The sequence below is a fragment of the Microcaecilia unicolor genome, chromosome 11, assembly GCF_901765095.1.
Source record: "Microcaecilia unicolor chromosome 11, aMicUni1.1, whole genome shotgun sequence".
In the NCBI taxonomy this organism is placed as follows: domain Eukaryota; kingdom Metazoa; phylum Chordata; class Amphibia; order Gymnophiona; family Siphonopidae; genus Microcaecilia; species Microcaecilia unicolor.
In genome coordinates, this window is record NC_044041.1 from 32372130 (window position 1) to 32397437 (window position 25308).

At 46.1% G+C, this 25308-nt stretch overlaps 1 protein-coding gene across 3 annotated transcripts in view; it reads left to right on the forward strand.

Moving 5' to 3' along the window:
* Nucleotides 1-1785: 1785 nt before the first annotated feature.
* Nucleotides 1786-25308, forward strand: part of TMEM116 (transmembrane protein 116) — a 94624-nt gene continuing 71101 nt past the window's right edge. The window contains exons 1-3 of one of the 3 annotated variants that reach the window (XM_030219758.1): nucleotides 1786-1806; nucleotides 21221-21267; nucleotides 22933-22996. In XM_030219758.1, the coding sequence (XP_030075618.1) occupies nucleotides 21263-21267; nucleotides 22933-22996 (69 nt within the window). In that variant the 5' untranslated portion in view covers nucleotides 1786-1806; nucleotides 21221-21262. The other 2 variants (XM_030219757.1, XM_030219756.1) reach the window with 2 other exon arrangements.

Sequence of the window (25308 nt, forward strand, 5' to 3'; positions counted from 1 at the left end):
ACTGAACCTCACCTGTGTGGGCTATGCCTCTTCCAAGATGGCTGCCGCCTCTTCGTCTCTGCCAGTATCCAAGATGGCTCCCGCTGTTACTTTCTATGGGATGCCTGCTCTGAGTGTCAAGCCTCTGTTTGGTTGCAAGGTGATTGCTGCACCTGTGGCTCTGGTGTTGATGGGCTTTATTAGTCACCTGAAGACTACAGTCCTGGCCTTTGTATCTACTCACCTCATCTAATCTCATGCAAAGGTCCTGGAGTATAGAGTGCTGTACCCGGTGTCAGTGTTTGCTCTGTGTGAGTTTCTATGTTTGTTTGACTAGCTAGCTTAGGCACCGTGTAGCTTATAGCCTGTGTATAGCTTTGCTAGTGTTCTATGTTTGTTTGACTAGCTAGCTTAGGCACCGTGTAGCTTATAGCCTGTGTATAGCTTTGCTAGTGTTCTATGTTTGTTTGACTAGCTAGCTTAGGCACCGTGTAGCTTATAGCCTGTGTATAGCTTTGCTAGTGTCTATGTTTGTTTGACTAGCTAGCTTAGGCACCGTGTAGCTTATAGCCTGTGTATAGCTTTGCTAGTGTTCTATGTTTGTTTGACTAGCTAGCTTAGGCACCGTGTAGCTTATAGCCTGTGTATAGCTTTGCTAGTGTTTTATGTTTGTTTGACTAGCTAGCTTAGGCACCGTCTGGCTTGTTGCCTGTGCATAGCTCTACTAGTTCTCTATGTTTGTTTCCAAGGTAGGACTAGTTAGCTTAGGCACCGTCTGGCTGGTTGCCTGTGCTTAGCTCCACTAGTTCTCTATGTTTGTTTCCAAGGTTTGACTAGTTAGCTTAGGCACCGTCTGGCTTGTTGCCTGTGCATAGCTCTGCTAGTTCCCCGTGATTGTTCCCCATGCCAGCTAGCTGTCCGGTTAGCTATTTCCAAGACTATGTTTGTTCCTCGTGTCAGCTAGCCGTCCTGCTAAGCTATTTCCAAGACCATGTTTGTTCCTCGTGTCAGCTAGCCGTCCTGCTAGCCATTTCCAAGTCTGTGTTTGTTTCTAGTGTTAGACTAGCCGCCTTGCTAGCCACTATTCCAAGATTGTGTTTGTTCCTAGAGTGAGCCTAGCCGCCCTTGCTAGCCATGATTCCAAGACTGTGTTTGTTCTTAGTGTAGACTAGCCAGCTTAGGCCCCGCTGGCTTGTAGCCTGTGGCAAGCCTTGCTAGTCTTCTGCGTTTGGGTCCAGGGCATGACTTGTTAGCTGGGGCACAGCTTAGCTGTTAGCTGGTGTATAGCCTTCCAAGTCTCCTGAGTTTGCTCTGTGTATGTTCCTGTGTATGACTGGGTTGCCCGGGTACAGTGTCCCTATGAGCCTGGGTCCAGCTTACTAGTCATTGTGTTGATTCCTGCTGACTGCCAGAACCCGGATAGTTCCTGCTTGGCTGCCTTGCCTTCGCCTAGGTGCCCGGGGGCACCCCTGGATCTTCATTCCTGCTGCTCCTGTAAGTCCTACCGGCTGCCAGAACCTGAAGGCCCAACCCGAGGGGGTAGGCAGTCAAGTGTAGGTGAAGACTAGGTCCAGGGGGTTCCAGTTCTGTGTGTTCCAGCCCAGCGGGTTTCACTCTTGTATGTTCCAGTCCAGTGGGGCCACTCCAGCGTGTCCAGGCCAGTGGGCCCCACTCCAGTGCGCACCCGTCCGGTGCGTTCCAGTTCCGAGGGTTCCGGTGTACAACTCCAGTCCGGAGTTCCGGTCCAGTCTTTTCTCTTTTCTACCTGGAAGGTGATTTTGCCTTAAGGACTCACAAACCCCGCGCTCCCGGGGAAGAAGCCTGAAGGTATGCCAAGGTCCTCGAGAGCGCGGCGAGCGCGTGAGGCGCGACAATGTATCGAGTAGGTGTTTATCTCCTTGGCTGCGGAAGTGGCGTGGAGTGGAGTGGAGCAGTGGCCTAGTGGTTAGGGTGGTGGACTTTGGTCCTGGGGAACTGAGGAACTGAGTTCAATTCCCACTTCAGGCACAGGCAGCTCCTTGTGACTCTGGGCAAGTCACTTAACCCTCCATTGCCCCATGTAAGCCGCATTGAGCCTGCCATGAGTGGGAAAGCGCAGGGTACAAATGTAACAAAAATAAAATAGATACTATTGGAGATTCTACATGGAATGTTGCTATTCCACTAGCAACATTCCATGTAGAAGGCTGCGCAGGCTTCTGTTTCTGTGAGTCTGACGTCCTGCACGTACGTGCAGGACGTCAGACTCAGAGAAGCAGAAGCCTGCGCGGCCACATCGGTGATCCATGTAGAATCTCAAATAGCAGCAACAGTGGAGAAGTGGCCTAGTGGTTAGGGTGGTGGACTTTGGTCCTGGGGAACTGGGGAACTCAGTTTGATTCCCACTTCAGGCACAGGCAGCTCCTTGTGACTCTGGGCAAGTCACTTAACCCTCCATTGCCCCAGGTACAAATAAGTACCTGTATATACTATGTAAGCCGCATTGAGCCTGCCATGAGTAGGAAAGCGTGGGGTACAAATGTAACAAAAATAAAAAATAAAAATAAAGCATTCATTACTGAGACCGTTGCAGTGGGCATGGAGTCATCTTATCTCCTTGCATCAGACTCCTGAAGTAGGCCATCTGGCCGAAACACAACGTTGTGTCGAGTCATTTTCTGTGTATAATTGTTTTATTATTATTTGTTTTAAACTATTAAACGTCATATATTTTAAGTTTACCTTGGTTTCAGTCTTTGGATAGCCTGGCTCACACTCCCACCTTTTTTGATTTTCATTTTACGCCCCGTGGGATCTACTGAGTTCTCCACGCAAGTGGATTCTCTCTAGACAACTATATCATAGCTTATGGCACTGTTTTGAGTATGTTATGTTTGGTGACATCACTAAAATATATTTAAATATAAATGAAAATATAAATTAAGTTTTCCGTTATATAGCATTTAGGGGTCCTTTAACCAAGCCGCACTAAAAAGTGTCCAGTGCTGGTGTCAGCACATGAGTTTTCCATGTGCTGTGGCCATTTTTAGTGTGGCAGTGAAATAGCCATCTTGTCATATTTGTATGTAATGGCCTCGCGTTAATTTCCCCATTAGCGTGTGGTCATTAACATGGGAGCCCTTACCATAAACCTATGTTACTCCCATGCTAATCGGATAGAACACGGTAATGTGCCCTCACTACCCGATTAACATAGGCACACCTACTCTACGCCACAGGCATGCCCCCCACGCTGGAAAATAAAAAATATTTTCCAGTGCAGGATTAGTGAGCGCCAGGGGCGTAGCCAGACACCCATGTTTGGGTGGGCCTGGACCCAAGGTGAGTGGGCAGAACTCCGCCTTGTCCTACAAGTGATTTGGTTTCTCCCTCTCTCGCCTGCATGCCATATGGTCTTTCAAACATCCCTTCTCCCCCCGTATACCTTTTAAATAGCAGATTTTCACCGGCAGCAAACAGTTGTTGGTGTGCTGCCGCTTGGTGGGCCTGAACCTAAAGTGGGTGGGCCTGGGCCCACCCCAGCCCACCCTTAGCTACGCCACTGGTGAGCGCTAAGCGGGAACCTACCGCGGCATGCCTCAGCATGTCCTGCGGTAGTGGTCTTTTAGCATGCAGTGGGCCCGCGTCAGGTCTACTGCGCCTTAGTCAAAGGGGCCCCTTAAATAGTTTGAGTCAACTGTGAAAAAAAGCTAGTGCACGCAACAAAAAACTTTACTTGTTTCAGAAAAACAGACCAGACTATAAGATTGTGGCTAGCGGACAGCATTTTATATGTGTGAGTACCAGCGAAAAGCTAACCTTTCCCCAGAAGCTAACTGGCATTCTCAGGTAGAAGGTTCTGGCTTCCAGTTCGGTCCTATTAGGCTAATTTTAAAACTAACCGGAGGTCCAATTCAATACATGTTTTAGCAGTGCTTAAGCATGCTTCAGGGCAGGGGCGTAGCTAGGTGGGGCCATGGGGGCATGGGCTCCACAGATTTAGCCCTGGCCCCCTCTATTTTCGATTCCCCCCTCCCGCCGCTGCCTGCTACCTTTGCTGGCGGGGGTCCCCAACCCCCGCCAGCCGAGGTCTCCGGCGCCTTCGCTGATCTGTTTCTGTGAGTCCTGACGTCCTGCGTGTGCAGAGAAACAGATCAGCGAAGGCGACGGAGACCGGCGCTGAAGAAGACTTCGGCTGGCGGGGGTTGGGGACCCCTGCCAGCAAAGGTACCTGGTGGCAATGGGGGAGGGTCGAGGGTGGCAGGGGGGGTCGAAAGTGGTGGTGGTGGGGCTAAACTGTGCACCCCCACCTTGGGCTCTGGACCCCCCTCCCGCCGAGGTCTGGCTACGCCCCTGCCAGGGGAAGCAGTAATTGCGGCTGGACCTCCTGCCTAACTTCAGGATCGAGAGAGAACGAGGGCAGCACGGGCGGGATAGGAGGCGGGTCCCTGTGGTTGCCCGAGTGAGGGCAGTAAGGCGGGCCAAGGACTCTCGCTGTTCTGCTCCATTCTGGCATTTAAGAAGAAGCAGAGTAAATCCTGCAGTACGTCATTACCACCTCCTCCTCCTCCTCCACCCTCATCCCTGTCGGCTCAATGATTGCTTTGGAGGAACGAAGAGGACAGCGGGATACTGAGCCTTCGCCCACTGCAGCCCAGAACATCTGAACTTACCCCTGGGGATCTGGAATATCTGTACTAGAGCTCCCGGAGTCCCGGAGCATCTGCGCCTTCTGACACCAGGGCCAGCCGGAACAGTTGCATCTTCTCGCGGTTTCGAGCTTCCAAGAACTGCAGCGTTATCAGCGGTCGCGGGGAACGAAAGCTCAAGGAATATTTTGCCCGTTCAAGGCGCAGCTTTCAAATGACATTTCTAATGCCCGCGAAGGGACTTGGCTCCGGTTACAGCCCATCGCACGCAATGGACGACCACGATTTGACTAATATAACTAAATTATACGCGGATTATACCCAGGTGAGTTGGAGATTCCTTACCTTCGGGATTGACTTCAAAGCAGAAGGTTTTTGTTTCTCATTAATGGCAAGAGTCCCAGGAGGTCATCTGGCACTGAATTATCTCGCAGATCCCACTCAAGAAGGAAGTACCAAAAGATCTTTAGCTTCAGCAAGTCTAACTTTCCCTTTGTGAGCTCCCCAGCCTGTAGTGAGTTAATGGTTTGTTTGTTTCTCCGAGTGAAGCAGAGTGTGTGCGAGGTTATTCTAGAGTCAGTGTTTTGCCTGGCATTTCTACAACGTTTCTTGCAAATTTGGGGGAAGGGGGGGGGGGGGGGGTTTGCGGGCTTCCAACAGGACAGGAGCAGGAGTTCAAAAGTTGCCGTTAAATACCGTGCGGTCGGGACTTACCGGTTTCCGAAACCCAGTCGATACTGGAAGGAAATCGCATGCAAATGAGATGTAGAGAAATTCTGCAAACAGTAGGGACAGCCCCTTAGCACGTGCACAGAATAGTCTGCCAAATAAAAAAAAAAAATCCCCACACAAAACCGCCCAAAAACCGCACACACCCCACCCCGCCGTCATCAACCCCGCCCCTTCCGTCATCACCCCCACCGTCATCACCCCCGCCCCTTCCGTCATCACCCCCGCCACTGCCGTCATCAGCCCCACCCCTTCCGTCATCACCCCCGCCGTCATCGCCCCGCCCAAAATGTCAGCAAACCCTGCCCAAAATGTCACAAACCCCGCCTCTGTCACCATTAGCCCCACCCCCGCCGGCCGAAAAACCGCCCCAAAACCTGCACAGAAAAAACAAAACGAGCCCAAAAAACCGCAACCCGCCACGGGCAAAAGTTTCCCGCGGCGGGTTGCGGCAAACCGCCCAATTGGGCGGGAAAACCGCCCATCTGGCAACCGTGTAGTCTGGCAGTAAGCACTGATGTTCTGCGCAGGCCCAGGAAAAAAAGGCGACGACCGCGCCATAGGTGTGTGTTGTGTGTCACAAATGCCTCTTTGCAGTTTTGTGACAGTGTTTTATTTATACCCACTTAAGGATTAAAATACACCTCTTAAACCACCCTTCCTAATCACTTACCTCTCTAATCCCTCATACATCTTCTGAATACTACCGATTGTATCTTAGATCCTGCCATGACTATATGTCATAACAACACTCTGTAAGCCACATTGAGCCTGCAAATAGGTGGGATAATGTGGGGTACAAATGCAATAAATAATAATAATAATAGTGAGAAGACTATCATAACAACCTTTACGGTACTCTCCAGGCGTAAAGCGAATCTTTGTGCGCGCACTACAGACGGACGTCATATGCGCGCGTCCACAACTTTTCACATTACTGTTTCGTGCAGGACACACACACACCTTAGAACATACGCATGAGGCACATTTCCCACACATGTGCAAATGCAGAAGTCGCTCTCATGCAACAACAGCTCCAGACCTACTGGAAAATTTTGAACGTTAAAGGTAGGCACTTCTTCCTATGCATCGCATGGAATGCTTATTTTAATACTAATGAGCTCATTATAATACATTTGCATAGAATTATTGGTAGCTGCTACCGCAAATGAGAAAAGCAATGCAGAACCCATTTCTGCATTAGATGCTGAATAATGTACGCGCTAGATTGGTTGCAAGTGGTCGAAATCAAACGTCTTAAGTATGGTTAGCATTCAGCATGGGGACCACCTCTCTTTCTTTTCTCTTTCACATTATGAAAGACACCAGTCTCATGTAAGGTCGGTAAAGAGAGCTTATGAGAGAAGCTGAACTTCAGTCTGGTCAGGACTGGAGTGGTTTGAATTTTATTAATTTCATTTCTTTTATACTACTACTACTTATCATTTCTATAGTGCTACTAGACATACGCAGCGCTGTACACTTGAACATGAAGAGACAGTCCCTGCTCGACAGAGCTTACAATCTAATTAGCACAGACAAAGAGAACAAATAAGAGATAAGGACAAAGAGTACCAAGATTCCGTGCAGAATCCTAAAGAGTAGCAAGATTCCAGAATCCCATAGTAGCAAGATTCTGTGCAGAATCCCAAAGAGTAGCAAGATTCCGGGATCCCAAGACTACTACTACTACTTATCATTTCTAAAGTGCGACTAGACGTACGCAGGGCTGTACACTTGAATATGAAGAGACAGTCCCTGCTCGTCAGAGCTTACAATCTAATTAGGACAGACAAACAGGACAAACAAGAAATAAGGGAATATTAAAGTGAGGATGATAAAATAAGGGTTCTGAACAAGTGAATAAGGGTTAGGAGTTAAAAGCAGCATCAAAAAGGTGGGCTTTTAGCTTAGATTTGAAGACGGCCTACAAGGCCAGAAGCTATGAAAGCAGTGAATGCATAAAAGCCTGAGTTATAAGATCCAGGTTGTTAACAGGAAACTGGAGAGGATGATCCATCAACAAAGCTGTCTATGGTGGTAATTCCCTATAGATTGCCTAAAGTAATTCTATAACAGGAATTGCCCATCTAACTTTAGGCATAAGCACTTAGGCTAGCTCATTGGCTGGTGTAAATGTCCAGCCTAACCGCTAGTGTTCTAGAACCTGCACCCACACCCCTGACTCACCCATGTCCAGGCCCTCTTGCACTTACACTTTGGATTTTGCCCACACAGTTTATAGAATACTGACTTAGGGCAGTTAGATGGTTAACTGTTAATTAGTCAATGTGTATACAGAAGAACAAAGACCCTGGCAAGACTTGCAGTCACACAGGAAAACAGAGATGGTGACTCAGAAAGGCAGACTGGTCAATGCTCTTAGATAAAGAGTTTATTGAACAATCTATAGGCTCGACACAGCCATGTTTCAGCCAATGGACCTTCCTCAGGAGTCTCTTATTGCTGTCAATATGGCATATGCCTCAACTTGGGTTGGACTTGTAGAATCGATCGATGCTGGTGGCAAATCTGGCGGGAATGTAAAATAACCACCGTTACTGAAGCCCTGGACCATATTCTATAACCACGCACATAAATTTTGGAACGCCCATTTCCCCACCCAAAACCATGCCCCTTTTTGCCTGCACATGTTAGAAGTTAGGCGCACTGCGTTACAGAATGTGCCTAGCGAGTTGTGCATGTAAATTCTAATTATGGCCAGTTAGTGCTCATTATTACTTGTTAAAAGCTGTTATTAACACTGATTAGTTTGTTAAGCCAATTAAGTTATGCGTGTTGGTATAGCATATGCTTGGATTTTGGCACAAATCTCTAGTTGCACTATATAGAATCCAGGGGTAAGTGTAAAGTGGAGTGGCCTAGTGCTTAGAGCACTGGTCCTGACATCCAGAGATGGCTGGTTCAAATCCCACTGCTGTTCCTTGTAATCTTGGGCAAGTCACTTAACCCTCCATTGCCTCAGGTACAAACTTAGATGGTGAGCCCTCTAGGGACAGAGAAATACTCAGTGCACATCATATCTTATGCTAGGAGTTTATCTTGTTGGGCAGACTGGATGGACCATTATTATTATTAACATTTGTATAGCGCTACCAGACGTACGCAGCGCTGAACATCCAACATAGAGAGAGACAGTCCCTGCTCAAAAGAGCTTACAATCTAAAAATAAGACAGACAGACAAGACAACTAAGGACAAGGGAAGTACTGGGTGAGAAGGAACAAGGGGAGGGCAAATTGAGTAGTGGCTAGGAGCCAAAAGCAGTGGTGAAAAGGTCTTTGTCTGCCGTCATCTACTGTTACCTGAATGTAACTCACCTTGAGCCTCTACTGAAAAGGTGTGAGCAAGATCTAAATAAAAAAATTAAAAAAAAGTTGTGCATGCAAGTTTGTATAATATGGGGATATGTGGATTTATTAGATTTCTTGTTTTAATTTGGATTTAGCTTGGCCTTTTCACTGGTAGCTCAAATAGGTATTTCATTGTCCTCTGAGAGGGCCTCCAGACCTAAGTTTGTACCTGAAGTAATGGAGGGTGAAGTGACTTGCCTAAGATTTCAAAGAGAGGCAGCGGGATTTGAACTCTGTCTTCTCTAATCACTAGGTTAGCCTAATAAGGGTTTTGGAGGGTAGCAGTTAGTAGCAAGAACTGTTTTGACTTTTGTGGGAGGGAGCAGAAGTCAAGACAGACAGGAAATGAAGGTTTACAGTGTGTAATGGAATATCCTTAATATTATTACTATCAAGTTTGTTCTGTATTGCCAGCCAAGCATTTATGTGGCTATAGTGCAGTTTCAAACCAATTTACAAGTAGAAAGTGGGTGTTCTGTTTGGGAGGGCAGGGAAGATGCCAGACCTTGAGGAACAGGTATGGGGCAGGGCAGGGCTGAGGAGTAGGGGGGAAAGGGAAGGGTAGGGCAGATTCCTGGATGGGGGAGGGGGTTAGGAAGGGAAGGGTAGGGCTGATGCTGAGCTACAGGGGTGGAGTGATGGGGGCATAGGAAAGGGTGGGGACTTATGCAGAGCTACAGGGCAATTTCAAATTTTTGATCCTTTACTCTGTAATTGATGAGGGCTGTGTTTTCCATATGATCCAGGTGAGAGATACTGCTGGCATGTAGTTTGTGGTGGGATCTATATCAGTCTGACCTCTGACTTTTCCAATGGGACACGTATTGCTGTTGTGTATATTCACCGCTTCCTTTTCAAAGGTGCTGTTATTGGTATTTGAGTGTTCAGAATTGGTGGTAAGGTTTGCAACATAGGTTCCAAGTATGTATTTATTTTTTTTATTTTTGTTACATTTGTACCCCGCGCTTTCCCACTCATGGCAGGCTCAATGCGGCTTACGTGGGGCAGTGGAGGGTTAAGTGACTTGCCCAGAGTCACAAGGAGCTGCCTGTGCCTGAAGTGGGAATCGAACTCAGTTCCTCAGTTCCCCAGGACCAAAGTCCACCACCCTAACCACTAGGCCACTCCTCCACTGTTTCTACTATTTGAGATTCTACATGGAATGTTGCTATTCCACCAATGTGGCCGCGCAGGCTTCTGCTTCTGTGAGTCTGACATACGTGCAGGACGTCAGACTCACAGAAACAGAAGCCTGCGCAGCCTTCTACATGGAATGTTGCTAGTGGAATGGCAACATTCCATGTAGAATCTCCAATAGTAGCAACATTCCATGTAGAATCTCCAATAGTATCTATTTTATTTTTGTTACATTTGTACCCTGTGCTTTCCCACTCATGGCAGGCTCAATGCGGCTTACATGGGGCAATGGAGGGTTAAGTGACTTGCCCAGAGTCACAAGGAGCTGCCTGTGGTTGGCATTGTGGTTGGCATTCCTTTTAAATACCAGCTGTGGTATCTAAATTATTCACATATATTCAACACCATGTAGAATCTCCAATAGTATCTATTTATTTTTGTTACATTTGTACCCCGCGCTTTCCCACTCATGGCAGGCTCAATGCGGCTTACATGGGGCAATGGAGGGTTAAGTGACTTGCCCAGAGTCACAAGGAGCTGCCTGTGCCTGAAGTGGGAATCGAACTCAGTTCCTCAGTTCCCCAGGACCAAAGTCCACCACCCTAACCACTAGGCTACTCCTCCATGTATGTGGTGTATGTTGATGCAGGACAGCTGTTGGGCAGACTGTTTATTAAAAGTCTGTCATCAAGCGCATTCTAAGGCATTATTTAGAAGTATCCCAAGAAACACTGCTCACACCTATATACATAGTGTCCACCCATACTAGCTCTGGGCCCACCCAAAATGCCAGGAGATGAAGAGCGGTAGTAAAATAATTATACAATGTTGTTTGACGTTTTCCCTGCTTCCTGTTTTTCTTTTTTAATTGTGAGATTAAAAAATGTGATCTTGTGATTAATTGCAATTACAAATTTTAATTGAAATGCAGCCCTGCTAAAAAGCGTTGTTTCTATTGGCAATCCTCACCGCTCATTCTCACTCCTAGGTGGCTTTTCTGGCTCCTGTCAATTCTTGGCGCTTTGCCCTGATATTTATTTTATTTTTTATTACGTTTGTACCCCGAGCTTTTCCACTCATGGCAGGCTCTATGCAACGGGCAATGGAGGGTTAAGTGACTTGCCCAGAGTCACAAGGAGCTACCTGTGCCGGGAATTGAACTCAGTTCCCCAGGACCAAAGTCCACCACCCTAACCACTAGGCCACTCCTCCACTCCACTCCACTTTAAACATTGTGGTTGGCATTCCTTTTAAATACCAGCTGTGGCATCTAAATTATTCACATATATTCAACACCAAGTAGCACTCAATGTATGTATAGAGCAGTTAGCACTGCCACTATCCCCTGAATTCTGTATATGGCACCCAAATTTGGGCATGCTGCCGAGATATGCTTGCATATTAATTGGTTAATGAACTTTTAACCATCAATAATTGGGTGCCAATGAACAATTATTGGTGTGAAGTGGCATGCATTAAAATTTGCACCTGCACTGTGCATTATTCTATAAGGCAAGGCACCTAACTCGCATAGAAAATATCCCGTAAAGGGGCGTGGCCATGGGAAGAACATAGGCGTGTCAGAGGCATTCTGAAAAGTTATGCACACTTGGGCACCAGGTTTCAGCAGGCGTAAGTCTGACGCTGAAAGATAGGCGTGCATGGGAATTGGCACTGCATGCTTTTCTAAATACATAAGTACATAAGTATTGTCATACTGGGACAGACTGAAGGTCCATCAAGCCCAGCATCCTGTTTCCAACAGTGGCCAATCCAGGTCACAAGGACCTGGCAAGATCCCAAAACAGTACAATACATTTTATGCTGCTTATCCTAGAAATAAGTCATTTTAATAACGGTCTATGAACTTTTCCTTTAGGAAGCCACCCAAACCATTTTTAAACCCCGCTAAGCTAACTTTTTTACTACATTCTCTGGCAACAAATTGCAGAGTTTAATTACACGTTGAGTGAAGAAATATTTTCTCTGATTCGTTTTAAATTTACTACTTTGCAGCTTCATTGTGTGTATGGAATATCACTTAAGTGGAGAGGTCATGTGTAAATTTAGGCGCTGCCATATGCCCTTGCCTAAATTTACGCATGGAGCACGCACAGTCTATGCATGTAACTCAAAACCACACCCCCAAAATGCCCATGTCCCTCCCATTTCTGTGCTGCTTTTTTCAGGCCACATGTAAGTTTTAGGCATGTAAGTCCCAATTAAATCTAATTAGTGCTAATTGCGTATTAAAAGCCAATTATTTGTACTAATTGGCTCATTATTCCATTAAATTGCATATGCAAATCAGGGACATGTCTAAATTTGCATGTGCAATTTTTGGCGACTGTTATCGAATCAGGAGGATAGTGGGGATGTCCAGTCTGCTATTCTTATAGCTATCTGCATAAATTTAGCGCAGCCTTTTTACTGGTTTAATTTGTCCAGATAATTACATGGATAGCATATTGAATATCACTAACCTCAAGAGATTTCATGAGGATTTTATTTCCACTGCAGCATTGACATAGTAACATAGTAACGTGGAGGGGCATAATCGAACGGGGACGACCATCTCTAAGGGCGTCCATCTCTAAGGACGTTCCGGCGAAGGGGTGGGGAAACCCATATTATTGAAACGTCCATCTTTCGTTTCGATAATACGGTCGGGGATGCCCAAATCTTGACATTTAGGTTGACCTTAGAGATGGTCGTCCTCGGTTTTTGGCGATAATGGAAACCAAATACGTCTATCTCAAAAACGTCCAAATCCAAGCCCTTTGGTCGTGGGAGGAGCCAGCATTTGTAGTGCACTGGTCCCTTTGACATGCCAGGACACCAACCGGGCACCCTAGGGGGCACTGCAGTGGACTTCAAAAATTGCTCCCAGGTGCATAGCTCCCTTACCTTGGGTGCTGAGCCCCCCAACCCCCCCCCCCCCCAGGTCCGCCTGCCTGAAGTACACTGCACCCACTACAACTGCTCCAGGGACCTGTATACTGCTGCGATGGACCTGAGTATGGCATTTGAGGCTGGCATAGAGGCTGGCAAAAAAGTATTTTTATGGTGCGAGGGGGTTAGTGACCACTGGGGGAGTAAGGGGAGGTCATCCCCTATTCCCTCCAGTGGTCATCTGGTCAGTTGGGGCACCTTTTTGAGGCTTGGTCATGAAAAAAAATGGACCAAGTAAAGTTGGCCAAGTGCATGTCAGGACGCCCTTCTTTTTTCTATTATCGGCCAAGGACGACCATCTCCTAATCACGCCCCAGTCCCGCCTTTGCTACCCTGCCGACACGCCCCCGTGAACTTTGGTCGTCCCCGTGACAGAAAGCAGTTCAGGGTGTCAAAAAATTGGCTTTCGATTATGCCGATTTGGATGACCTTGCAAGAAGGACGCCCATCTCCCGATTTATGTCTAAAGATGGGCGTCCTTCTCTTTCGAAAATAAGCGTGATAGTAACATAGTAGATGACATGTGCTACTTTATGTGCATACCTGACCTTGATTTGTATCTTCCATTTTCAGGGCATAGACTGTAAAAGTCTGCGCAGCACTAGTCCCGCCTCCCAACCACTAGCCCCGCCTCCCCAACCAGCTCTGCCACCCAATCTCCGCTAAGCTTCTGAGGATCCATTCCTTCTGAACAGGATTCCTTTATGTTTATCCCACACATTTTTTAACTCTGTTACCGTTTTCATCTCCACCACCTCCCGCAGGAGGGCACTCCAAGTATCCACCACTCTCTCTGTGAAAAAATACTTCCTGACATTTTTCTTGAGTCTGCCCCCCTTCAATCTCATTTCATGTCCTCTAGTTCTACTGCCTTCCCATCTACGGAAAAGGTTTGTTTGCGGATTAATACCTTTCAAATATTTGAACGTCTGTATCATATCACCCCTGTTTCTCCTTTCCTCCAGGGTATACATGTTGAGGTCAGCAAGTCTCTCCTCATACATCTTGTAACGCAAATTCCATACCATTTCTGTAGCTTTTCTTTGCACCGCTTCAATTCTTTTTACATCCTTAGCAAGATACAGCCTCCAAAACTGAACACAATACTTCAGGTGGGGCCTCACCAACGACGTATAAAGGGGCATCAACACCCCCTTTCTTCTGCTGGTCACACCTCTCTTTATACAGCCTAACAACCTTCTAGCTATGGTTACCACCTTGCCACACCGTTTCGTCGCCTTCAGCCTCAGATACTATCACCCCAAGATCCCTCTCCCCATCCGTACATATCAGACTCTCACCGCCTAACACATACGTCTCCCGTGGATTTCTACTCCCTAAGTGCATCACTTTGCATTTCTTCGCATTGAATTTTAGTTGCCAAACCTTAGACCATTCTTCTAGCTTCTGCAGATCTTTTTTCATGTTTTCCACTCCCTCCCAGGTGTCCACTCTGTTACAAATCTTAGTATTATCCGCAAAAAGGCAAACTTTACCTTCTAACCCTTCAGTAATGTCACTCACAAATATATTGAACAGAATCGGCCCCAGCACCGATCCCTGAGGCACTCCACTACTCACCTTTCCCTCATTCGAGTGTCTGTCCATCAACTTGTTCCTAATCCAGTTCACCACTTCAGGTCCTATCTTCAGCCTGTCCAGTTTATTTAAGAGCCTCCTGTGGGGAACCGTGTCAAAAGCTTTGCTGAAATCTAAGTAGATTACATCTATAGCACGTCCCTGATTCAGTTCTCCGGTCACCCAGTCAAAGAATTCAATGAGATTCGTTTGGCACGATTTACTTTTGGTAAAACCATGTTGTCTCGGATCTTGCAACTTATTGGCTTCCAGGAAATTCACTATCCTTTCCTTCAGCATCGCTTCCATTACTTTTCCATAGAAATCAAACAAAATAAAACATGGAAAAGAAAATAAGATGATACCTATTTTATTGGACATAACTTAATACATTTCTTGATTAGCTTTCGAAGGTTGCCCTTCTTTGTCAGATCGGAAATAAGCAAATGTGCTAGCTGACAGTGTATATAAGTGAAAACATTCAAGCATTACTATGACAGTCTGACAGGGTGGGAGGATGGGGGAGGGTAGGAGGTATGCATGGGGACATCAAAGCATATCATTGATATTCTAACAGTATCTATTTATCAAATTTGCTTTTTCTTCATCATTATCTACATAGCGGTTCGCAGCATCTTTTAGTCTCACAATTCCCTTTTTAGTCATTCGCCGTTCACTAATATATCTGAAGAAATTTTTGTCACCCCTCCTTACATTTCTAGCCATTTGTTCTTCCGCTTGCGCTTTCACCAGATGTATCTCTCTCTTGGCTTCTTTCAGTTTCATCTGGTATTCCTCTCCGTGTTCCTCTTTTTGAGTTTTTCTGTATTTCAGGAACGCCAACTCTTTAGCCTTTATTTTCTCAGCCACTTGCTTGGAGAACCATATCGGTTTCCTTTTTCTCTTGCATTTATTTACTCTCCTTACATAAAGGTTTGTAGCCCTATTTATAGCTTCTTTCAGCGTGGACCACTGTCCTTCCACTTCTTGTACGTCCTCCCAGCCCATCAGCTCCTTCCTCAGGTATTCCCCCTTTTTACTAAATCCAGGACCTTGAGTTTTGAGTGGCCGCCCTCCACTTCAGCAGTCATATCAAACCAAACTGTTTGATGGTCACTGCTGCTCAGGTGGGCACCCACTCGGACATTTGACACACTATCCTCATTTGTGAGCACCAGATCCAGCGTCGCTCCCTCCCTCATGGGTTCCATCACCATTTGTCTGAGCAGAGCACTTTGGAAAGCATTCACGATCTCTCTACTTCTTTCCGATTGCGCAGATGGAACCTTCCAATCTACATCCGGCAGATTGAAATCTCCCATCAACAGCACCTCTCTCTTCTTTCCCAACTTTTGAATATCTTTATCTAATTCCTCCAATTTTGTCGGAGGTCTGTAGACAACACCCACATGGACAGAGGTTCTATCCTCTCTTTTTAAGGTGATCTATATCGCTTCTTCCTTTCCCCAGAACCCTGTCATTTCAGTCGCTGCGATATCATTTCTCACATACAGAGCTACCCCTCCACCTTTATGACCATCTCTATCCTTCCTAAATAGATTATAGCCTGGTATGTTTGCATCCCATTCATGGGAACCATTGAGCCACGTCAACAATGTCTAAGTCTACCTCCAACATCAGGGCTTGAAGGTCATGAACTTTATTGCTTAGACTGCGAGCATTTGTGGTCATAGCTTTCCATCTACATTTCTGTGGAATCCCTTTCTTCTGTTTTGTTTCTTGTCTAGTCTCACTTCCTGCTGCGTTGGGAAGAAGTGATTTGCTAAGATTGTTGTTTTCATTGACTTACAAAGTCCCCCAAGACCTATTAAATGCAAATCACAATGTATTTATGAGTAGTCAATTTACAGCCTCTTTTATAAATATTAAGGTTATACTTAATTAGAGTCACCTTTAACATTATAAATTTATTGAGTCACAAATTTCTTGCAGTATCGGCAGATCTATTGCTACGCCTCTGATGCAGGCATTGACTGAGACACGGTCGCTTTGGGTTTAATGTGAATTTGTGGTCTTTTCCAATAAATTGTTTGTTGCCCCAACTTTCCCGTTTCCCTGTCTGGTTCAGCTAGTGGAACTAAATATGTTTTCTTTACTCTTGAACACTTGAACACTTTCATAGAATGAAAAAAAAATGTGTTTAATAAGGGTTGGGTATCGGATTAAGTCGATCAGGGATATGTTGTGCTATGCCAGCTTGTTTATTTTCTCCGTTGATCTCCTTATCCAAATACTACTAATCATTTCTATAGAACTACTAGATGTACACAGCTCTGCACACATTACGGGACCCTTGTACAAAGGTGCGCAGGCACCTCCGCACATCCAGCGCACATCAAATTGGCACTGCCGCCCGGCTACCACATGCCCCGGGCGGTAATTCCATTTTTGGTGCGTCCAAAGCATGCAGCAGAAAATATTTTCTATTTTCTACTGCGTGGCGCTTACCCAGCGGTAATTGGCAGTTGACGCACACTGGATGCTTACTGCCCGGTTAGCACGTGAGACCTTACCGCTAAGTCAGTGGGTGGCAGTAAGGTCTCAGGCTGAAAATGGATGTGCGCTGGTTTTCATTTTGCCTCATGTCCATTTTCCGCCATATTAAAAAAAATGCATTGTTTCCAGGCGCGCTGAAGAAATGGACCAGCGCGCGTCCAAAACACACACCTACACCAGCACATGCCACTTTTGGGCGTGCCTTAGTAAAAGGACCCCTATATGCAGGCGTACTTTCTCTGTCCCTGGTGGGCTTACGATCTAAGGTGTCCTTTCACAAAGCCATGGTATAAAAGTGGCCTGCGGTAGTGTGGCTGCGTCTTTTAGGTGCGCGCTGGGCCAGTCTGTACCATGGCTGAGAATAAAGCAATTTTTTAATGGGCCTGCGCTAATATTAAAATTAGCGCACACCTATTTACAGCCTGAGCCCTGACCACCACCCATTGACCTAGCGGTAAGGGCTCATGCGCTACACACGGGGTAACCATTATTTTCTACCTCAGGTTTCATCGTGCACTAAAATTCAAATTACTGCCATTGGTAGTGCCGATTGGGCGCATGCTACCCGTGCGTTAGCCCTCCCGCACCTTTGTAAAAGGGTCCCTCAGTTTTTGTACCTGGGGCAATAGGGGGGTGGGGGGGGGGGGGTTAAGCAACTTTCCCAGAGTCTCAAGGAGCTGCACTGGGAACTAAACTCAGTTCCCCGGAATCTCAGCCCACTACACCAGGGGCGTAGCTACGGGAGCCACGGGGGCCTGGGTCCCTGCAAATTTCATCCGGGCCCCTGGTTTGGCTGGCGGGGGTCCCCAACCCCCACCAGCTGAAGCCTTCTTCAGCGCTGGTCTCCGGCGCAGCCGTGTTCGCAGCCTGCCTCCTGCTCTTCTTTCTTCTTGCTCCTCCTGTGCAAGAAGAAAAAGCAGGGGGCAGGCTGTGATCATGGCTGCACCAGAGACCGGCGCTAAAGAAGGCTTTGGCTGGTGTGGGTTGGGGACCCCCCACCAGCAAAGGTATTTGTTTGTGAGGCGAAGCGGCGAGGAGAGGAAATGGGGGGGGGACGAGGAGGCGAGGCGAGGTGTGGCGGTGGGGGGGGGGTCGCACTCAATATGTGCCCCCAACCTCGGGCTCTGGCCCCCTCTCACCATGAGGTCTGGCTACGCCCCTCATATCAGGTCTTGGAGTCACATGCTGCACCTGTACTCCACAGTTCTGGCCAGTTATGATGGTGCAGTATGGGCTTATGGGTACCGTCTGGCTCCAGGTGTCTAAGAGTGACGCGGAGCTGAGAGTCATCAGTCTGTTCCCCATCTTTTGTTAGCTAGAACAGTAAGAGTTTGTGCTGGGCCTGTGGGATTGTAACTGTGATCACATGTTTAAAAGGCAGCTACTGTGATAACATTTGTGTGAATATCAGTTTAAACCAATTTTTGCCTTTCAGAAGAGCTGGCAATTTTTGTTTGAAATTCAGTTGAAACTTGAAAATGAAAGTCCTTAAGTATTATAAGGGCAAACTTCGAAATCAAAATAAACACAGAAATAAAAAGCAAAAATTTTAATTCGGATTTCTAACATGAAAGACACATTTAATTATGATGTACACTCATTTCAGGTCTAAATGAGAACGTATGAACGCTTTTGTCATATCAAAGACTTACACCAAGTGAAAATACGCGTAAATCCTGGCACACAAGTTGGACGCACATTCGCGGTATTCTAGTACTGCATGCAGTTTTATGGAACGCCCTTGAACTGCTCATGCCCCTCCCATGGGAACACCCCTTTGCAGTTGGATGCAGATACACTGAGGCGCTAGCTTATAACTGGGCTCGTAAGTGTGTTTCTCTGCCGGACTACTTTTGCAGACTCGTTTTGGTGCCTTGCATCCATCGGAATGTGTTTCTGCACACCTAACTTTAGGGATCATTTATAGGATTTCCCCAGTAGTACGTGGTGACGCCAGCTTGCTAGTGGGTTAGCTCTTCCAAGCCCACTCTCTGTCCCTCAAAAAAAAACTATTTAAAAATTAGTTTAAGCACGATTATTACAAGACGCTTTAGCACATCTTGTGGTAAGCCTCTCGGAGCACTAAGGGGCACTTTTACCACATGCTAATCAGGAGCTACCGCCGGCCCTAAATGGGCACCGGTGGTAATTCCAGCCCTGGCACGCGCCATTTCCCGTGCTAGGGAAAATCGGCTCATATTTTTTAGCGCAGTGCTAACCCGGCGGTAATTGGGCAGTGCCGTGCGCTACCCAGTTACTGCTTGGTTAGCGTTGGAGCCCTTACTGCCACCTCAACGGTGGCAGTAAGTGCTATATGGTAAGAGCAATCTTATTGCATGGCAATGGCTATTTTCAGCCTTTTTTTACCAGCTGCGGTAAAAGGGCTGCAGTGAGCATATGTACATATGTACGCAGCTGTGGAATGCAGTACCGTTTAACCTACTACTACTACTAATAGCATTTATATAGCGCTACCAGACGCACGCAGCGCTGTACAGTTGACATAGAGAGACAGTCCCTGCTCAAAGAGCTTACAATCTAGGTAACACAAACAGACAAGACATTACGGGCAAGGAAATTACAGGGTAAAGAGGAACAGGGGAGGGGGGCAAATGAGTAGTGGTTAGGAGCCAAAGGCAGTAGTGAAAAGGTGAGCTTTCAGCATAAATTTGAAGACAGGTAGAGATGGAGCTAGACGTATGGGTTCGGGAGGATGGTTCCAGGCATAAGGTGCCGCAAGATAAAAGGAACGAAGTCTGGAGTTAGCGGTGGAGGAGAAAGGGCACGACAAGAGAGATTTGTTCAGAGAGCGGAGTTCACGGGGAGAAATGTAAGGAGAGATGAGAGAGGAGAGGTAGTGAGGGGTCAATTTACGAACTAATCAACTTTCGTAAATCTCTGACGACCTATCTCTTTAACAAGGCATACCACAATGCTCAAGAACTGTAAATGTAACACATCATCACTTTACCTTAAATGCTGAACTGTTTCTTCCTATATCTGTTTACTTAATTCTATTATGTCATCCATGATCTTTATGAAACACCAATTGGTATCTTCTACTCTGGAATGGCGAAAGCCATAACGGAGCATTGTAAGCCACATTGAGCATGCAAATAGGTGGGAAAATGTGGGATACAAATGCAATAAATAAATAAATAAGTAAAAATGGCTCCCGCTGCTAGTGCAGGGCCGTTTTTATCACAGCTTGGTAAAAGGACCCCTAAGCCCACAGTAGCAGGGGCGTAGCCAGACAACAGATTTTGGGTGGGCCTAGGCAAGAAGTGGGTGGGCACAAAGTGTTCTCCCCCCACCCCCACCCCCCCGCACCACCACAAAAAAAATATCTGAGCTGGCGAGAAAATGCTTCTTTCCACCTTGATAGTCTGCAGCAGGCATGCGCTAAAGACTGAGCATGCGCAGGTGACAGTATCAAGGAGAGTAGTGTTTTCATTACCATTAGGGGGAGGTATTCAGCTGGTGGAGCTGGGGATCCCCACCAGCTACCACTAAACGTGTGCTACTGTTGGGTGGGCCTGAAGGGAAAGGGAAGGGAACTGGGACTTGATATACCGCCTTTCTGAGGTTTTTTGCAATTACATTCAAAGCGGTTTACATATATTCAGGTACTTATTTTGTACCTGGGGCAATGGAGGGTTAAGTGACTTGCCCATAGTCACAAGGAGCTGCAGTGGGAATTGAACTCAGTTCCCCAGGATCAAAGTCCACTGCACTAACCACTAGGCTACTCCTCCAACAGCAACATTCCATGTAGAATCTTCAAATAGGGAAAGGGAAATGGGACTTGATATACCACCTTTCTGAGGTTTTTGCAACTACATTCAAAGCGGTTTACATATATTCAGGTACTTATTTTGTACCTGGGGCAATGGAGGGTTAAGTGACTTGCCCATAGTCACAAGGAGCTGCAGTGGGAATTGAACTCAGTTCCCCAGGATCAAAGTCCACTGCACTAACCACTAGGCTACTCCGCCCACCCAGGCCCACCTGTGGCTATGCCACTGCACAGTAGGGCTTAGCACACCTTAGGAAAAAGGCCCCTAATGTAATATATTTCTTAACTAGCTTCCAGGAGCTAATCTCATTTTGTCAGATTGCAGAGATGGCAAATACTAGAGCAATGAAATGAATCCTAAAATGTATTGAACTGATAGCCTGAAGGGGAAGGGTTGGCAAGTGATCAATACAAAAGTGTGTGTCACCTTTTTAAAATGTATTTATTAACCTTCACTTCTATTCGTTCATGCAGTAACTCTACTTAAATATTGTTAAGGAACTGTAACATTATTCTCTTTGTTCTCTCTAGATATATTCCGCTATAGAATGGATACAGTTTTTCACGGCCACCATGAGGTATTTCATTTTTAAAACTCAATTAAAGAGTTAATGGGTATGCTCGTCTTACCAGGATGGCCTGGAATCTTAGAGTTCAGACAACAGGGCCGTCATAGCTGTGTAGGGTTCAGGGGATGGGTGGCAGTGAGGGTTTTGCGGAGGGTGTGAAAACCTGGTTCTTAAGTTTTCCCTTTGTTTCAAGCTTTAGAGAACTTTATTCACTGTTATGCCTGTTTTTCGTTCTCGTGTACATGGCTGTTGCATTTGCCTTGTATTGATGCTCAGCTCTTTGCTATCTCTTCCTTTTGATCCTTAATAAAAACCATTAAAACTTAAAAAAAAACCTCAGTTTAAGAAAAGTAAGAAATGCGTAAGGTTTAAGTTAAAATTAAAGAGGGTCATTTACTAAGAATGGTAACATGCCTTATTTGCTACAAGGTACGCTGCATAAAATAGTCCCTGTCACAAATAAAACGCATCTTAATATTACCCATTTACCCTGGGATTCTATATATGGCGCCTTAATTTCCACGTGGAAACAAAGCATATTCTAACTAGCTAATCAGCGTTGTCAATTGGATGTTAAAAAGCAATTATCAGGACTAATTGGCATTAGTTAAGATGTAGACTTTCAACTCGCTAAGTGTATTCTGTAATGTGGTGCGCTTAAATTCTAAGTTGCATAGTTGAAAAGGGGGCGTGGCCATGGGCATTTCTAAAATCTAGATGCATTGTTATAGAATACAACCACAATGCGCCTAATTTAGACATTGGGATTTGCACCAAGTAAAACGTGGCATAAATGACCGCGACTAAATTTGATCACATAGAAAGGTGCTCGGCATATTCTATATACCGCATGGAAATTTAAGCCTGTTCTTTAAGTTTGCTTTAGAGAATATGTCTAGACGTATTTTTTTTCCACATGGAACTTTCAGGCGCCATATATAGAATCATGGGCGGACTGACTATTCGGGCAACCGGGCAGTGCCCAAGGGCCCAGAGGCTTTGCCCAGATGCCTGCTGCACATTACAGGCCTCCCTGGTCCTACCGTTAAAGGTGCACTGCTGGTGATTTAGTGGCCTCGGGGGGGGGGGGGGGCAGGTACATGTTCTTTTCTGCCCATTGTGCTACCACTAGTCTTCCTGCCCGGCACCACTGTACTTTAAAAATGGCAGCCAAGTCTCCCTGTGGAAGTCAGACTGTTGAGACCTCCAAGACTACCTCGGGAAGTCTCAGCCCCCATTTTGAAAACACAACAGCGCTGGCAGGCGGGGAATAGCGTCAGCACAACAGGCAGGAAATAACATGCTCCACACACACACCCCCCCGCAGAGACCACTAGAGCACCGGGGCCCTTCAGGTAGGCCCGGGACAGCGGGAGCGTCAGCTGTGGTGGTAGGGGGGCAGCAGCGCGGCAGAAGTGGGGGTGTCAGGCAGCAGCCGGGCGGGGGGCCCAGGCCACCTTCAGAGCCCGGGGGCCCAAATCACTCTCAGTCTGCTCCTGTATAGGATCTGGAGCCCTTAATGTTAGTAACTGGCTCCCAAAGTCGGATAAGTAAGAAATGTCAAAAGCATTCTTCACAGATACATCTTTCTCTCAGGTAATAATTAGACATTTTTATTTATTACCTTTACAGTGGACTAACATGTCAAACCACACTGTTTTATCCTTCTCTCAGTATTATAGGTTCCAGCTCCATTATGGCTTATGCAGTGTTTCAAAATTTGCTACGATCCCCAGAGGTAAGAAACTATTCATTCCTTTTCCAAGATTTATCAACTGCAGTTCTTCTTCCACTAGTGACGCTTTCATGTAAGATTCTTGAATGCATAGTCACATAGAGGGGAATTCTAAAAAATGTTTGATAAGGGGTGTGCCCTGCCCTTTATATAATAGCACTTAGCACTGATTCTCTGGCTGCCAGATTTACGCCTGCTGATACTTGGTGTAAATCCTGGTGCCCAAGTTGAACGCCCTGAACCGTTATTCTATAACACGGTGTGCAACGTTTTGGAAAGGGAAATGGAAATGGGACTTGATACATAGGAACCAACTTTTCAAAATTATTGAGGGTGCTAAGCCCAATGGAAATGACCCCTCCTTGGACACATACAAAAAAAATTTCTCAATATTGGGGGTGCTCAAGCACCCACGGCACCCACAGAGTTGGCTCCGATGACTTGATATACCGCCTTTCTGTGGTTTTTGCAACTACATTCAAAGCGGTTTACGTAGTAAATACAGGTAGTTATTTATACCTGGGCCAATGGAGTGTTAAATGACTTGTCCAGAGTCACAAGGAGCTGCAGTGTGCCCCTCACCCATCCATGCCCCTCCAATGGCCACACCCCTTTTGGTTGCACGCTATTCCCTGGATGTTATATAGCGTGCCTAGAAATGGGCGCCCAAATCAGCCCTGATTCTATAATAATGTGCATAATTTAGCAAGCTTAACAAGCTAATGAGCGCTGATATCAGCACGTAACAAGCAATAATGAGCATTAATTGACACTGATTAGAATTTAGGCGCACAGCTCGCTAAGGGTGTTCTGTAACAATGTGCGCCAAACTTCTAATGCGTGCAGGTAAAAAGGGGTGTGGTTGTGGGCGGGGAAATGGGCGTTTCATGGGCGTTCTGAAATTCATGTGCCTAGTTATGGAATATGGTGGCCCAGTGAGGCTAAATCTACGCACAAGGATTTATACCAAATTTCCATTGGTGTAAATGGATGTGCGTAGATTTAGGCGCTGAAATGTCAACTGAGTGTATTGTATAATCGGCGCCTAAATCGAGGCACCGATTATAGAATATGCTTATTTGGCACTGATTTCAGCGCCAATGTTTTAGGCGCTGTACATAGAATCTTCCCCTATGGGATCCTTTTACTAAAGGGTTGGCATGCAGCAACAGGCTTGCCGCACAGCAATCTAGAAGTACCGCAGGAACCTAGCGGTAGTTCCCACCCCCAGCAAGCACCATTTACGGCACTACAGTCATTTTTTGGATTTTTGTAGCACCGGAACTTAACCGCACTGCCCGGTTACTGCCGGGTTAACACGGGAGCACTTGCCATCATCCCAATGGGTGGTGGTAAGGGCTTCCCACTGAAATGGCCAGCCTTTTAACTGCTGATGCTAGCACAAGTCCCCTTTTACTGTAGCATAGTAAAAGGACCTCTATAGGATTTAGGTGCCCAGCATTATAGAATATCACATAGCCAGATGTGTGTGCAAATCCTAATCAGTGCCAATTAAAGTCAATAATTGGTTGCTAGCATCCAATTATTGATGGTTGACAGCTTGTTAGCTAATTAAATTGCACATACATCTCAGGAGCATGACCAAATCTGGGCAGTGTCTCCTGGATTCTGTATAGCGCATGTAGCATTCCACGCCAAAATCCAAGCGTATTCTGTAACAACGTGTGTAACTTAATTGGCTTAATAAGCCAATCAGCATTGTTAGCAGCACTTAAAAAGCAATAATGAGCACTAATTGGCAATTAAACTCTGGAATTCATTGCCAGAGAATGTGATAAAGGTGGTTAGCTTAGCGGTGTTTTAAAAAGGTTTGGATGGCTTCCTAAAGGAAAAGTCTATAGACCGTTATTAAATGGACGGGAAAAATCCACTGTTTCTGGGATAAGCTTTATAAAATGTTTTGTACTTTTTAAGGATCTTGCCAGGTATTTGTGACCTGGATTGGCCACTGTTGGAAACAGGATGCTGGGCTTGATGGACCTTTGGTCTGTTCCAATATGGCAATACTTATGTACTTATTAGAATTTTACATGCACAACTTGCTAAGTGTATTCTGTAATGCACTGCGACTAAATTCTAATGCGCGCAGGCAAAAAGGGGCATGGTTATGCGCGGGGAAGTGGGTATTTCATGGGCATTCCAAAATTTGCATGCATTGTTATAGAATATAGCCCAATGCGCCTAAATCTACGCACCGGGATTTACGGCACGTTTTCATTGGTATAAATGGAGGCGTGTTGTTTTAGGAGCTGGGATATCAATTAAGAGTATTCTATATACTGCACCTAAATATA